Below are 17484 nucleotides of genomic sequence, written 5' to 3'. Positions count from 1 at the left end.
GATTTAGGGAGCACATGGGGAGAGAAGGGGGCAGAAAAAGTTACTTTGCACAGCCAAACATCCTTGCCCTAACAGAGCTACTTTGTTGGGTACATCGTACAGTATTTCAGCTTAATATGTAGAATATATTCCATGGCTTCTATCCAACCAAGTCATGACTACCTTGTCCTTTGATTTCAATGGGCTCTGCTCCAAGTATGTCTTAGTAAGGACCACCCTACCATACAATAAACCAGTACATCCATGGCCTTGTACGAACAAGTAAAGATCTTTGCAGGACTATCCACACAGTTCCAACCTCCCTGCCCTGCTCCTGGTAAACCACAGCAACATTGGTGCCGGAAAACACCACCACCACTCTCAGCCGGCGTCTCTTGAATCTTTACATATGTTAATTTGCTTCCTGACCAATGTGACCAAAAGAACCACATTGAATGCTTCCTTCTTGTGACCTTCATTAATATGAGTAGACAAGCAGCAAGTACACAAGACCACACTCGTGGATTCATGCCACCACTTCGGCATTTGAATCCAGACTGCTGCCAGGTTCATAAAGCTCCTGTGACATAGGACTTTGAACCTTGTGGGGTTGTTTTTTTTATTTAAAAAACAACAACCCCACAAGGTTCTAGGCATTCTTATTCTAAGGCTGTAGCAGAAAGATCAACGAAAAGGCCTATGCTGGTCTAAATTTACAGTGGTGCCTCGCAAGACGAAATTAATTCGTTCCGCGAGTCGTTTTGCATTGCGAAAATTTCATCTTGCGGTTTTCCAATGTAAGAAAAGCAAAACAGGGGGGGGGAATAGCCTTGCGAAGTGCGGCCATAGAAAACTTCGGCTTGCGAGTCAACAAAAAGATCACAAAACGCTTTCGTCTTGCGAGTTTTTCGTTGCGCGAGGCATTCATCTTGCCAGGTACCACTGTAGTTAAGAAGATACCAAGGAAGCCATAAGGTTCTGTTTTCAACATTACTGTCTGACCCAGATCACTGCCAGAACTTTGCAGGTTGAGAGGTCTCACTATTATTCTCACATCTACAAGGTGCTGGCTAAAAAATGAATATCTAAAGCATACACTTTCGTGTTCTTCTTAATCATCTCATTGCCAGTACAATATAGGTAAAGGTAAAGGGACCCCTGACCATTAGGTCCAGTCGTGACCGACTCTGGGGTTGCGCGCTCATCTCGCATTATTGGCCAAGGGAGCCGGCGTATAGCTTCCAGGTCATGTGGCCAGCATGACAAAGCCGCTTCTGGCAAACCAGAGCAGCACATGGAAACGCCGTTTACCTTCCCGCTGTAGCAGTTCCTATTTATCTACTTGCATTTTGACATGCTTTCGAACTGCTAGGTTGGCAGGAGCTGGGACCGAGCAACGGGAGCTCACCCCGTCACAGGGATTCGAACCGCCGACCTTCTGATCAGCAAGCCCTAGGCTCAGTGGTTTAACCACAGCGCCACCTGGGTTAATATAGGGTTAAGTAATAATATGGATAACAGGTTAACTTTGGGGAGTATAAATGTTTGCCCCAAAGACCCATTCTAATAGGATGCAGTCAGTTTTCTTAATAAGATTAAGAAAATATTGCCATCCTTTACATCTTCTTGTAGGTTTTTTTAAAAAATGTTAACTAATTAGTGAATTTGTTAATTAATTTGGTTGCTTTTCACACTAAAAGGTCACGGAATGCTGGTTTAGATGTCAAAAACGTGAGGTCTTCAGTATGAAACTCACTGAGTGGCTTCAAGTTATTTGTAAGGATCAAATATTTGCTGAACATTGTTTTTTAAGGAAGGTCCTACAAAACTAATAAATATATATGCTATCATTTTTTTTCTGTTTCAATTGTTGTTGTGGTCAACCATACTTTCAGGATATTTTTCTAGGAACCAAGCGAAATTTTCAGAGGTTCCAGTGATAAATTAAACACTGTCATTTAATGAACTCCTTTTAATAATATTCACAGTGAACAGATATATTATTATTACTCCACCAACAAAGCACAGAAGCTGTTTTTATGGCACCATCTCACCTTTCTAAAAACAGTCTGACAATTCATAACATATTTCTCCTGCCTTCGTGGTGTTAAATAACTGTTGATAATCTTCAGTGCTAGTAGTAATAGACAAAAAAGCAAGCTGTGTTGGGGGGGGGATGTGTTGCTACTTCCTTTATCACTGCCATTTTCCCTTGAACTTCAAATCCCTGTGATCTGTTTTCAGTAAGAGATTACAAAGAAAGAATCTAATAAACCTTCAGCTCCTATAGCTACCACCGATAGATTTATCAACTAATTAGCATTCATTCTATAGCTCGGAGCATGCTACTGATGTAGATTTCCTGTTCCTAAATATTAGAAATCATGAAATGGTATTATGGGATGAGGCATTAAACAAGTAACAGAATGCAATGACATCATAACATTTGTGTGGGGACCAGCATGGGACCAGCAGGGTTAGGAAGACAAGAATCTGCCATGCCATGCACTGTCAGCAGTGACTATCACATCCAGCCCTGCATTTACTAGCAGATCTCTTAACCCTGTTAGGTCTGTGTGGCCTGGAAAATGTGCGTGTAAAACAAAGGAAGTGGAAGCTTGACATGCTTCGCACCTGGATGCCTTACAATCATACCTGCCAAGTTCCTGCCGGAAAAATAAGGGATCGGCAGACCGGAAGTAGCGCTGCCGCCATTTTGGAACTGGGCAGAGCAGCACCGGAAGTCGCTTCTGAGCATGCTCCGCCCAGTTCCAAAATGGCCGCCACGCCAGAAATCGCTTCTGCGCATGTCCAGAGACTCCAGACATGCACAGAAGGAGCTTCCCCCGGCCGGTAAGTAAACCAGGGAAAAACAAAAAAATCCGTTTTTCCAGCTAGGAACGGCTGGGAAAACGGGGGTTTCCCGGGGAATACGGGAGACTTGGCAGCTATGCTTACAATTCAGCTACCTATCACTCCTCCTTTGTAAAACAAAAATGGTGGTTAAAAATATGGCGAGAGATAAGATAGAAGAACTCCAAGAAAAACATGGAGTTATGGTGGTTAAGAAAGCAAAATTTGGGGAATATGGTTGACAGCAAAGAATATTAATTTATTCAATGTAAAGTTCATATGCAGAGGATACACTCCATCCCTGCAACTAACAAGTTATTTCCTGGCCTTGAAGCAACCAGTCTACTCTACTGCAGATCACTGGCTTCTCTTTCTATATTTACAACACATACCAGAGTGCAAAGATGTTTCTCTGTATATAACATTTGGAGGCTTAAAGACAGCCTTTGATGCAATGATAAAGAGTGTAAGGGGTGGGGGTGGGGTGGGAAAGAAATCCAATTTAGACAGCAGCCTCTCAAATTACCAGGACACCCTGCATATCCGGGGAAGTATCTATGAAGCATGCTTACATAAGCCCTGGGTATTATGACAAAGCGCAGTATACTATTATTACTACTACTAATAATAATAATGAGGTGAAGCATTCCAGTGCTATATATATTAGTAGTAGCAGAAATATTTGTATTATTGCAAGCTTGATTATGTAAAGTGCCCATTTCTGTCCATTTCCTGAATTTTACAGGCATACAGGTAAACCTCTCCCCACCTGAACACTAAAAGCACACACACACACACACATATGGAGAGGATCCCCTCCACTGCCCAGATTTATTTTTGTGCACTTAGCACTAAAATGTTTAGCTTGCCAAATTGCATAGAAAATCCTCATTTGGCAATGGTTTCTGCTTCTAGGCATGGCAAGAAAATGAAAGGTATTAAAACATGGAAGTAATGGCTGGGGTATTTAGAGATTGTCAGCACTGGCAAGCTGCATAGAACGATAACTTGGAGCAAGATATATGCCTCTTGTATTCATTTTTCTGGCACTGAGAATGTAACATTCAGAACTTTTAAAATCTAACTTAACTAAAGAAAATATGCTCGAGGAATTCAGTTTCTGAGAATTTCATTACAAACTGCTCTGATCTGCCCCACGCCCATCTGCAGACTGAAAGGTTTACTCTCCTTCATATTTTGCACTTATCGAAATTTTGCAGTACAATTCTCAGTTCCAAAAATGTTTAAATTGGAATTTTTAAACAAAAAAATCCATTTAGAAATGTGTACATTCAGATAAAATATACATGCAAGTGAATAATTTGTGATGAAATACATATCTAATTGCATAGTTTTAAACATGAATTTTCACGTGAATTTTGATTAATGCACATTAACAGGACAGACCTATGAATGAACACATGCAAAATTGGCATAGACTGGAAATAAACTAATTCATCCATCCTGAATTAAAAGTTCAGTTTTGATCAGGTACTACAAGACTGGAAATTCCTGTAGTAACTAATCAGGTTCTGGGCACAGCATTCGTGGTATCTGGGGATGTCTGCATGGGTTCTCATGTGCACAAGCCCTATACATAAGTAAGTTGTAACTCTGTGGTTATCTCCATACAAGGGGAGGCCCTGTTTTGTTGCCTGGGCCCAAACTGTGAGGAGAGATCCTGTGCACACAGGTTTTGTGTGTATAGACTCTGTGCACATAAGGAGACTTTGAATCTCTGGTGGTCGAGAAGAGGGATGTCAAGCACAATGCTACTCCATGTGTTCGTTCGACATGGTTTCCAAAGTTCGCGGGAAGAATGTCAAAACAGAGCCATAGTTGCTCCTCACAGTTTTGTAATATTCAACAGCACACTATTTGAAATATTTCACTCCATGAGATTCACCCCCCATCCTGTGATCTCAAATGCACCTCCTTGCAGATAACCTGTGCTGCAATCAGTGTGTCTGATCCATTTGGGCCTGGACTGCTACTCGTAAAGAGAGAAATGTAATGTTAGTTTAAATCCACGAGGTAGTAATAATTCCAGGTTTTCAATGTTCACTTCTGCAGATTTATCTTTTGTGTTGAACTAGGTGGAAACGGCAACTGATTCAGATACCGAGAGCAGAGGCCTACGGGAATATCACTCAGTTGGAGTGCAAGTGGAAGATGATAAACGGTATGTCAAGCAAAGGCACAAAGAGTGTGTGTGTGTGTGTGTGTGTGTGTGTGTGTGTGTGTGCACATGATATAATGTGGTGAGAGTCTTCAAGAAAGCATGTACCATGTATGTGCATGTATTTGGTGTGTTTACATGTGAAATTTTACCATTATTAGAAATCATTGAATAATAGCTATGAGCAACCTTTTCCCACAATTAATATCTATTCTATTTATTTCTCCCAAAGCAGTTTACTGTTTTAGAAAGCCACATTAAAAAAACCCAAGTATTACTACCTACACAATGAAAAGCAAAACAATATTTTTTTTTGATAAAACCAAACAAGCAGCGTATTATACAACCACATAGAACATCACTGCTAGCCATCTCATTGGATGCTAGCTACACCAGTTTGCCTTAACCAAAAGCCAATTGGCAAAGAAATACCTTCCAGCCTTGCCATATATATATATATATATATATATATACATACATACACACACACACACACACACACACACACACACACACACCCTGCTCTCATAATCTGCTGGCCCCGGGGGTGCCCAGCCCAGTGGACATCAGGTGGGATGACCAGAAGCTCACCCGGGCCGGGGCCAAGCAGAGGCATGGTCAACAGTCCAGGTCAACAGCAGTAGGCTTTAGCGAGGCAGCCAAGTCCAAGGGCTGGATGAAAGCAGAGTCAGGAAACAGTCCGTGGGTCTAGCCAGGTAGTCAGAGGTCAGAAACATGCCAAGGGTTTGTCCGTAAAGCAGGGTCAAAGTCCAGTCCAGGAGTCCAGCAAGGGGTCAGTCCAGCAGGGAGCAAGGCAGGAAGCAGGGCTAGATTCAGGTCAGGAACAGGCACGAGGACACAGGCAGACTCACATTAGCAACTATGTTGCTCACGGAACTTGGGGCTGGGTCTAGCCGGCTTTTATCTGCCCCAATGCATGGGGCGGCCCCGATCCTCTGGTGACTAGCCTCTTCTTTTGGCCTGGAGGCGAGCACTCCTCCTGCAAGAACCTAGTTCCCTTCACCTCTCTGCTCTGAGCCTCTGTAGCTCAGGAGAGGCTGGTTGGTTACCGAACCCAGGGGCAGCCTTGGCTTCCCCTGATGGGGCTGGGAGAGGAGCGGCTGCAGGCAATGGGTCCTTTATCACATCGGGGCCCAGAGCAGACTCAACTGATGACTGCACCTGAGGAACCTGCACAGGTGAGGACCCTTTAAGCTCATGCCCTAAACCCAGCTCAGCTGGTTCTGTAGGTGGGGAACCCTGTGCAGATGGGGATACCCCAGGTTCAGCATCTGAGTCCGAATCCCAGGCCATCACACAGAAAATACTTACATATTTTAGACCAGAGGTCAGCAACCTAAGGCCCATGAGCCGGTTCCAGCCCATGAGCCTCCCGGAACCAGCCCATGGCATGGGGATTCCATGGTGGTTTCTTTTCGCGGCGCAGGTACCATTTCCCCCCCACCGACATCCCCCCCCTCTCACCACAGCGGAACCTCCTCCCTCCTCCTGGTGCAGCAAATTGCTGGCCAATCACCTGCTAAGATTTGAGGCCCTGGCCAATGGACAAGCGGCAGCTGCGTATGGCCGAGAGGAGGAAGGCGGTTGGGCTGAGCTGGCCGAGTGCATTTCCAGCAGCCCCTCGTCAGAGCAAGCTGTTTTCCGCCACCACTCGTGCCGCCGCCACTCTGCCCTTGCGAGCGATAGAGGCTGTAGTTGTCAGCGGAGGAACGAGCAGCCCGAAAGCAGCCACTGCCCCCGCCAGCCTCTGCCTCTCAGCAGCACCCTGGGTAGGCAAGGGGATAGGAGAGGCTGGGGGAGAGAGGGGGAGAGAAGCCTCCTCTGCCGTATGTGCACACACACAAACACACACTCCAGCCCACCAGGAGGTTTGTGGTGCAGTGAACTGACCCACCCCCCAAAAAAGCTTGCTAACCCCTGTTTTAGACCTTGAGATTGGTCATTCATCTATTTGCCATTATTTGGTTTAGTGAGGTGCTTTCTTTTCTACTGTGGGAGAATGTTTGCTTCCAAAGGTGGCTTGAATGATTTTCATTAGTATCTTTCTTCTGATCAATAGTCCCATTGTGTCCTATGTAGAGCATGCTTCATTCACTTGCTTCATTCAAATAACCATGTTTGTTTTTTATTAATATTTCTGAACAGTAATGATAAAAGAGTCTGAATGGCTGCAGAGTTGAGATATTGTAATTTTATCAGGAAAAAATGTATTTTGGGCAATATGTGGATTTGTGTGCTGTTTTCCGTCCCTCTCCAGGCACGGGCGGTTTAAGCGCTCAAATAGTGTAACAACAGCAGTTCAGGCTGACCTGGAACTCGAAGGCTTTCCAGGACACATAACAATGGAGGACAAGGGACTTCAGTTTGGTGGCTCTTTCCAGCGGCATTCAGAACCCAGCACCCCTACTCAATATGGTGCGGTAAGAACTGTACGGACACAGGGGCTGTTTAGTTACAGAGAAGATTATAGGACCCAAGTAGACACTTCCAATCTCCCACCACCTGAGCCTTGGTTGGAACCAGCCATTGAGACAGTTGAAACAGGGCGGATGTCTCCATGTCGACGAGATGGGTCTTGGTTTATGAAGTTGCTACATACTGAGACCAAGAGGATGGAAGGATGGTGTAAAGAGATGGAGAGAGAAGCGGAAGAAAACGATCTTTCTGAAGAAAGTAAGACCATAGCCATATTTTGCATTTTCTTTTAGGGTACTTCTGAAAGAAGTCTAGTGCTTCTTAAATGTTTATATTATTGCTGTGATCACTCAGGTAAATCTGGTAAAACCCAACCCTTCTTATTAAATCAAAGACCTATAACTTTATTTTGTGGTAGTAGTAGTGAAAGGGAGAAGTTTCTAAGGAAAGTTGTTATTTGATAGCATGCTGACCTCTTGATTATTTGCACTGCGTGATATGATGCACCTTTGGAATTTGGCTTTTATATGTCATATGTCTCCTGGGACTATAGAAGCTAAAACCTATTGAGTTATCTACATAGAAGAGCTCACGCACATATATTCCCTGTAGTCTGTGATTTACAAATATGAAGGAGAATTCACAATTGGTCCCACAGAAACATAAAATGCAATTTCTTGAAATCTCAAGGAAAGGAAGAAACAGAACATGGCCCATGAATTCTCAGAATTTTCTGTAACTTTGCATCACTGATGTAGCAGCTAACTTTTTTAAAAGTTATATTATGCTATTATTATATTATATTATATTATATTATATTATATTATATTATATTATATTATTCAGATACAGGGAAGAGAAAATACAGTGGTACCTTGACTTACGAATGCCTCGACTTCTGAAGGTTTTGACTTCCGAAGTCCGCAAACCCGGAAGTATTTTCGCCCCGTGCGCGTGCTGTGCATGCGCAAAATGGACGCTTCGACTTACGAAGAGCGCCGCGGAATGGATCGCCTTCGTAAGTCGAGGTACCACTGTATAGAAATCCCAACTGCATTGCATTTTTAAATTCCCATGTCCAAAGTTCAGAATATTCGGAGGGCTTATTCCGTGTTTCCACTTTGGATGGTAAACATGATTCAGTATATATATTGTCCACCCAGTGTGATTTGTTCCATATTTTCACAAGCACCATTGGTGCCAAACTATGATTGCTTGAACCCCATAGCAGTGTAACTGGTGAACTGGTGGGACTGAGCTGTTGAGCGACCCTCCTGACACCGGCGTCACTGCTGCTTACCTGGATGTGGCTAGGGTGGGGGCAAGGTGGGGGCAAGGTGGGGGCCACATAGGCATATTGGTGCAGCCAATCCCATGACCCTGCCAGTGTGCCTGTGCACACCCCTCCCACTGCCAGGCCCCATCCCATCCAGGTAAGCAGCAGGGACGCCTGTGTTCGGAAGGTGGCTCAACAGCCCAGCCTCACCTGTTGCATCGCTATGGGCTTAAGCAACCTTAGTGTGGCACCGATTATGTTAATAAAAAGTATGAAACAAATCATATTATATAAACAGTAGATGCTATGCTTGGGTTTACGAGGTATTTCCGGTGCTGATCGAAGCATCCACCCTCAGCAGAAAGAAGGGGAATCTATTGCTTTGCAGACTGCATTATATTACCGAGCTCATCACTCTATGCCTCTTTGTTTACAATCCATTACCACCTATTGTCTTTTATTTGGTTGACAACAGGGGTCCACAAAATATTGTCATCAATGGTAAAAAGCAGTTTAATTCTGGAAACAGCAAGGAAATGCTTCATGACGCTGTGTAACAAGAGCAACACTTAAAATTTTTTTTAAAAAAAACACCAACCGGGGGGCAGGGCGGGGAGGTTGTGTTGGGACACAGCATCAGTGTGGGGAAGGATGGAGGGGTTACTTCAAACAGACTTGTTCACCGCCACTCCTACCCTGTAAAATGGCATCAGGTAATGTAAGGTAAAGGTAAAGGAACCCTGGATGGTTAAGTCCAGTCAAAGGCGACTATGGGGTTGCATCTCGCTTCAGGCTGAGGGAGCCGGCGTTTGTCCACAGACAGCTTTCCGGGTCATGTGGCCAGTATGACTAAACCACTCCTGGCTCAACAGGACACTGTGACGGGTACCAGAGCACATGGAAATGCTGTTTGCCTTCCCACTGCAACGTAGCTTGGTCTCCCTACCTTTATCCCCAATGGTCACCAACAGCCATGGCTTGTAGCAATATAACCAAATAATTCCCTTTTGCAGTTCAAGCTTCTGCATACTTACCCTCAGACGGAAGCCCTCTTAAAAGAAATGGAGGACAGATATGTGTAGAGAAAGAGCTACGCTTGCTTTTGGGCTTGTTTGAATCTTCCAGATGAAAAGCTCTTTCCCCCCGTTTTTTCATCACACACCATCTGACACTTTTGTGCCTTCATGGGTTGATAAGCACACACTCATGAGGGCGCCGTGATATCGCAGCCTGAAATAACAAAGAGTCCTGTGGCACCTTAAAGGCTAACAGATTTATCGTGGTCTCTTTATTGTCCTTTGCTGAGACAGACTCTGGGATTTGTCACAGCTTGAAATGCATCTTGATCGACATACATGACATGAACACCCCTTGATGAGAGCAAGTCGTTTTGGCTCAAGGCAACCGTTCAGGTGCTACTATTTCCTATGGTGAAATACTGCTTCCAGTAGGCTTTAAAGGAAAGTCAGTATATTTAACGTGTCAGTGCTTGTCCATCTCTGTATATTAATGTAGCCTGAGTAGATCTTCTCCAAGATATAACCAGACAATATTGATGGCATAATACATTTAAGCTGTTTATCTTCTGTGATTTATGCCTACCCATAAAGGTTTAGCCAAAGTAGACATGCGGTTTGAAAGGCAAGGCGGCTTCCTGTGAATGCAGATTTGAGCAAACACAGTGGCAGTGAGATTCTAAAGCTTCCACTCGTGTCCCAAGTAACACCAGATATTCTACACCCGCAGCATAGTCAATCCTCTTTTGGTTGTGAATGTGCTGTTTCAAGGAGTTTGCAAAGCTATTGAAAACAGACCCGAGGAGTTTGCCTCGCAGGTATACTGTGTCATGGTCTAACTCTTTTGGGCTGTAGTTTTTGCTTCTCATTCCCTGGGTAGTTGGACATGCAAGGCAGCTTTTGCTGCGGACCGAATAATCAACCTGATAGAAGGGAGGAGGACAAAACAGTCTTCCCAGTTTCCCCACTCCCAAGACACTGCCTGCAGAAGACGGCAAAGGGAGGTATCAAGTTTGACTGGCAGGTTGGAGGATAAATCTTACGGTGTTTTACTTAGGATGTGTGGGTTTCCAAATGGGATGTGCCAAGCAGAGCCAGTGGCCACATCAGAGCAGAAACAATTCATACATATATGCCAGCAATCTCAGGTCATGCTTTGCTAGATCAGACCAACGAACACATTTGGCCCTGATACACTTTTTGCACCTGGTAATGAGCTGCCGGGTGCCTCTGGTAAATTTACAGGCCACCATTTTCTCTTTGTCCCTGGGTGGCTGAAAACCAGGGGCATACTGCTTTATGCACAAGAACTTTCAGTGGCTAGCATGGATAATAGGGACAGATAACTTCGTGGCTATTTTTAACAGTCATTTTGGCCCTGTTACCACATGCCATGATGTATACTGCAACCACAGGTAGGAAGGGCAAAGGCTGTGATTTTAGCTTGGTTCTTGAAGCCCTGAATGGAGCTCTTGTTTGACCGGGAAGTCTGGGTGTACAGTTGCATGTATGTCAAATTCCACAGGTTGGGAGTGGAACCAGTGGGCACAATCCTGCCTACCTTTCTTGTGCCTACCTTTCTTCTGGTCTATAGCAATAGCATGGCAAAATATAGATTACCTTAATTTCCCCCTTTAAACAAACAGACAAAACAGGAATATGAATAAGCTTAAGCGGCTTAGTGACAGCAGCGTCAAGAGATAGGAGTGTGGTTGGGTCTAGAATAAGGCACCCACTGGCCCCAACTTTAGGGGGTCCTGGGGGCTCAAGCACCCACACCATGGGGGCCTCCAATGCCCCCTGATGGTGTCCAAGGCCTTGCGAGGCCTTAGAGATGGTGTCTGAGACCTCCGGTGTGACTTCCAGTCCCTCACATAGCGCCAGAAGTCACGTCGGAGGCCTTCCGGGACCTCAGGTGCTACTTCCGGGGTCCCCAGACATCGCTAGGGCATGCACAATGTGGCATCATGTCATTATGGCACAATGTGTCATCATGACATCACATCATGGCGCGTGCCACTGGACACCCATCATCTGGGTCCCAAGTCGGTGCCTCTAAAGGCACCTGATGCACTTCTGTGATAGAAAGGGTAGAAGCACATTGCACACTTTGCAAAGGGCACTTTATAAGTTGTTTGGCCATTCACTTTTCTAATTAAGCTAAACTGAAAATGTGTGCTCTGGAATTGAAAACCCTGGCCAATACATATCTTGTGTGTGTGTGTGTGTGTGTGTGTGTGTGTGTGTGTGTGTGTGTGTGTGATGTGTGTGTGTGTGTGTGTGTTTTTGTGTGTGTGTGTGTGTGTGTGTGTGTGATTTTACTTTACTAAAGGATATTTATTTAATAAATTCTCTTTTTAAATTAGTCTTATCCATCAGGGAATTTAAATCAAATATATCTTAAGAACCCACTTCTACAACAGAGATACTTTAGGGGGGGAAATAACAGAAAATCAATTAGAACATAAAGCTAAAATGTCAGAATTCTGTTTAGCATCATAGTTTATCTCACATTATCTCACATAGTTTATTCACACATTTCTACACGTATTTTATCCTAAAATACACATTTTAAAGCATTTTGGTACTTTGGTTTTTTTTAGTTGAGAACTGTATCACAAAATTTGGAGAAATACAAAATTTTGAAGAATGATTACATTGTGTGATATCCGATATGGTCAAACTCAGATTAAACCCATTGAAATAAATGGGCTTGAGTTACTAAAGTTCATTGACTTAAATTGATCTACTCTGAATATGACTAACATTGGATATCATCCATTTCAATCTGCACATTTTACAACAGGTCAGTTCCATCAGAATTCAGAGAAATCCAATTCCTCATGCATCCTAGGCATAAAGCGAGATTCATTCTGTGAGCCATTTGTTACCCAGGTGGTGTCTCAATTGCTTGAACAGACAAGGAATCACTCAAAGTGAAATTTTAAAAGCAGCCTGCAAGACTTAGATATAGCTTTCAGTCTGTTCCCTCCCCTGCCCTGTAACTTTAACCAGTCTCTGAAACGTGAAGAGCTAACATCAGTGCCATAAAGTGTGAATGCTTAGCTCATTTTAAAACGGGCATTCTCAGCTGGTCTCAGTTTGCTCTCCTTCTGCCAAGAGGGCCCTCCCATGCAACAAGATCCACAATCCATTTATACCTTGATTGGAACTCGCTCCCATCCCAGTGAAGTTACTGAGGTTCTCATTACTCTCGAGATGCTGTAGAAAGATTGATGGCTTATGGCCACTCAGAGCATATCTGACCAGTTTTCAAGCAGCTCCACTTTTGTGTGGGTAGACCCTTTAACCATCCCGAATAAATTCAGACAAGACTCAAATTTTTGGTTTTGGTTTTAGGCCACAATTTTATTGATCAAGTTAGTGCTTGCATAGGCTCTGGTTCGACTAGCTCTCTGCACCCTTGCAGGCAGCGCTGACCCAGGGCACACCATAGGTCAGCCTTGGGTGAACACCCGGCACAGTGGAAGGCAGGGTCAAGCCAGTCCACCAGCCAGATGCCCTCCTGGACTCAGGCTCAGGGCACAACCCCTCTCAGGGTTGACCAACCAATGGGTCCCAGGATTCCTTTAACGGAATGCCCATTGCATAGGAATGGCCAGACCGTTCTCCCATCCCTATCACCTGAACCAGAGCCTATGCACAACCTTACAAGATGTGACGATTTGCTACGCGGCAGGCAAAACCCAAATGGCACCAGCCAATCAGCCAAGTGGGAAAAATTCCTGCCGTGCCCTTGTTCCAACGACACATGGCGGCATAGCAAGGTCATGCATGCAAGCCCTAAAAGTAGGGAGAGGTTGGTGGTTTTTCCAGTGCACTGGCCCAAAAGAGGAAGCTCAGGGACACATGCATGGGCTTATATAGAGGTCCCTTGATACAATTTCACTGGCATCCCATTGGTCTGATTGCACCCAGCATTGAGGGACCTCCAATAGGGTGTTGTGGCCATTCAAACGTTCCCACCCACAACACAGGCCGGGTTGCGAGGTCACAGCGCAACATGTGCGCTCTTGTTAGGGAGGATCCAATTTCTTTTCTTCCCAACACCAGGTACAATTCAAAATGCCTGCTGCAAAAAAAGCTGGCATGGACAATTCATCCCAGACTTTCATTGTTGATTTATGAGGGCAGATTGAAAAGGCACCACAAAGACTGGGGCAATCTTTAGCAGTTGTCTAGCATCCATTATCTTTTTATGTGGAAACTCACCATTATTTAATATGAGGTAGCAGAGGGTTTGGGCCTTCCCCCACTCCCCATTTTTAAAAAGAAAAAGAAAAAAGAGGTTTGCTGCCACGTGAAGCAGTCAAGGCAGCCCTCAGGTGTTTCCCTTGGAACATCCTAATGGAAACAACACTTCAGAGTGTCCCCAAAGTAGGTATACTGCTTGAGAATCCACTTTCTTTGTTCTTGTGTCAAGTTCTCTTCATTCACAATATCAGTAAAGAAAAATAATCCTTTTATCTGACTCCACTATTCTTTCCCAACTGCCGCGCCGTTCTTTCCAGCTGCCAGCCTAAAATTTGACCGCCACTTCGTGGTGTGTCCAGTTATATGTACCCATGTAATCTGTTGTGATGAATTCCATTGATTCAACTTTGGGGCCTACTTTGTATGGTCTGGTTCATAGTGTAGACCAGGCATCCCCAAACTTCGACCCTCCAGATGTTTTGGACTAGAATTCCCATCTTCCCCAACCATTGGTCCTGTTAGCTAGGGATCATGGGAGTTGTAAGCCGAAACATCTGGGGGGGGGCGCAGTTTGAGGATGCCTGGTGTAGACTTTGCTCTTGGCTTGAGTTTGTGGTTTGCAAGGAGAGCGCTTAGCCACAAGCCTGGGGTCAGACAACATGTGAAGTGTGGTGCAGGAGTAAAAATAGACCAGGAAGGAGTGTAGCTGCTGCACAGTTACAGTGAGCAGTAGTTCGTTTTTTGTGTTCTACAAAGGCATCCGATGACATGATGTTCCATTGTTCCCAGGGGGAGAGATAGTTGCCCTTGCTGGCTAATAGGTAGATCCAAATTTATCAATGTTGTTTTCCTTCTTCTTCTTTTTTTTTACTCCTACATTCAGCTGCTCACATTTCCACATCTATATGTGATTTAAAACAAAATTGCCAAATTCTTCTGATAATTCAGCAGCATTTCAGCATGCAGGTCTGCTAACAGACACATCTCTGTTTGAAATTTTGCTGCATGTGCATATCTTTACAAATCAATTTCCCCTAACAAACTGCATTTTGTGCGGTTATTTTCACCAACATATGAATCATTATGCACAATTCTCCCTTGTGTACACGTTACTTGGATGTAGAGCCACATTGCAAAATTCAGAACAGGAGATGACTGTATTTTGATTCTCGAATTGTCTTGGAAAGTGTGAATTCAATAGATTTGCCCATAAATGTGAACTGGACTGAATTCTTTCTGCTTACGTATCCCTTTGGATATGTAAATTTTAGGTTGCGAACGCAGCAAACACTTCCAGGTTTTGCCGCATGTGCAGAAGCTCTCTGCGCGCCGCGTGCGTGCACAGAAGGGCACCTCCAGTTACAAAATTTTCGGGATGCGGCTGGACCTCCGGAACGGATCCCGTTTGTAATTGGAGATGCCACTGTACTGGGGATAGGGATAATGGGCTCCTCCCCACTTGGTGCCATAGTAATTGCGTAGAGGGGAGAGAATCAATGAAATGGACTATTTGCGGCAGATTGTCATGACCCAGGCATGATAATTCCTGATAGTAAAGTTCCTAGTGTACTTGAAAGGACCTATGTCTGTGTTTTATTGAAAACAGAGGGAGAGATACCTCTGTTGACTGGATTAACTCTGATCTTCTTAAACTTTCAATGCGACTGACATTTTTATAATGCTTGCTTTAAGCTCATCCTGTGTTTTCAGGACGAGGCTGCTTGGAAACCAGAATAAACTATGTTTACACACGAGAAAGCAGAAATCAATGTCCATTAATGAATCCCCACTTGGAGATATTTATTTAACTCAACAGCTTTAAGTAACTTAAAAAAAAAAAAAGCAATAGCAATATGCGTTATAATAATCCATCTGCTATTTTAGCACCTTCCCTTCCATCCTTTTGTTCCGTTTCCTTCCTCTTCAGCTAATTTCTCCGAATTCTGTTCATTAAGCTGGGTCAAATGCTAACACATTTCACTGAGCAATATTTTAATTAAAAAAACAAAACATTGGTGACTATGGCTGCAATCCTACACCTTTCAAGTTAATGAAATTAAGCAAGGGTAAATGACTGAGCCTGTAAATCCTCACAAATGAAGCAACCTTTCCCTGTGTCAACATCATTGAGTTGAAATAAGCAATGAACGAACCCAAATTCAGAGTTTTAGAATTCAGCAAGCTTGTCTATCAGCAACTTTTTTAACACGTGTATTTATTTATTTATTTATTTATTTATTCGCATATCTGAGACCTGTATGTATTCTGCAGTTTCCATAAAGAAACTCACACCATGTAGGCAAAATCCAACAAACATTAGTCATGGCTTAAAAATCTTACACACACTTTCTTGGGAGTAAACTCTACTGAAAACAGCGGGATTCGCATTCCAAGTAATGTTGAGAACAATGTAATGGGAGCTATTCATACTTTTAAAGTCTCATTTATTTCAATCACTTAGCAACAACGGACTTACACATGCAAAAACATGTGCTGAGTTTTCAAAATTCACTTTGAATCCCAGAACAGAGTGTAACCATTTCTAATAAAGACCCCAAAAATGAAGCTTATTTGCTTTGCTGAACATGTTGTAAGTTAGGGTGAGATCCAATGTTATTGATTTCAGTGGGTCACCTCTGAGAACCTTTCTACACTTACAATTTATAGTGGCATAGTTGCTGTTTTTCTTAATGTGTGTGTGTGTGCTGCCACATAACACCATCATTATTCAGTTAGTATTCATTGGAATACTGTACTCAAAACCCCACCGATTCTACTACTGCAAAAGATCCAACTCTTGTGAAAGATCTGAGATGGCTCCACAATATTTCCGTTTGTGTGGCTAGTGGGTCGGTAGGTGTGATTTGGGAGACATCTGTTTTGCGCAGTCAGGCGGAGACCCCCAAAACCCCAGGCAGTCCCCGAGCAGAATAACGACACCAGACAACGTTCCATGGGATTAAAATTGGCCACAACTTTATTAAGATTCAGATGTAGGGAGACCTTGGCTCAGGCATTGGGCGTTTATCCTTCCCAGCCCCCCAGCCGGGGGTCTGGGTAATTTCCAGGTTATCCAGCATATGTGGGGGTTGGGCTAGCTCTGGAGAACATATGTTCAAGCAGATAGCCCGCCCCCCTTTTCGCCGCCACTAGAGGGGGAGGGCAATGATGGCCCCTGGGCGAATGGTCAATGCCTCCCTCCTAGACCCCTTTAACGGGAATCCTGGTATCGCCGCCGCAATTGGGGCGGGGCACCTCCCCCACACCCCCCCTTTTGGTAAATGTCTAAAGGATTCCGCCCATGGCCTGCAACCGCCAAAGTTGTGACAAATTGCTAAGGGAAAGGTGAAACCTGCCAATGCAGGAAAATTCCTTTCCGGCCCTTCAACAGCAGCCTTGCCGTAGCAGCGCCTGCGTGCGTGTTCACCTGCGGAAGAAAAAGAGGTTAACCTGCAATGTAAGCATTAATTTCTGGGAGTGGAGGGTGGGAAATCTCTGGAGCCGTCGACTGCTTCCCAGGTATGTCTCGC

The 17484-nt window shown here is 44.2% G+C and overlaps 1 protein-coding gene across 1 annotated transcript in view; it reads left to right on the top strand.

Annotated features, from left to right (window-relative positions):
* The window catches only part of DLGAP2 (DLG associated protein 2), a 365730-nt gene that overhangs the window by 329328 nt on the left and 18918 nt on the right, over nucleotides 1-17484 (top strand). The window contains exons 10-11 of the mRNA XM_060272460.2: nucleotides 4929-5014; nucleotides 7290-7705. Coding sequence (XP_060128443.1) covers nucleotides 4929-5014; nucleotides 7290-7705 — 502 coding nt within the window. The remainder of the gene's footprint in view (nucleotides 1-4928; nucleotides 5015-7289; nucleotides 7706-17484) is intronic.

This window comes from Zootoca vivipara, chromosome 3 (assembly GCF_965207765.1).
Source record: "Zootoca vivipara chromosome 3, rZooViv2.hap1.1, whole genome shotgun sequence".
NCBI lineage: Eukaryota > Metazoa > Chordata > Lepidosauria > Squamata > Lacertidae > Zootoca > Zootoca vivipara.
The sequence above is the reverse complement of the archived record's forward strand: the minus strand, read 5'-3'. Positions and strand labels throughout refer to the sequence as shown.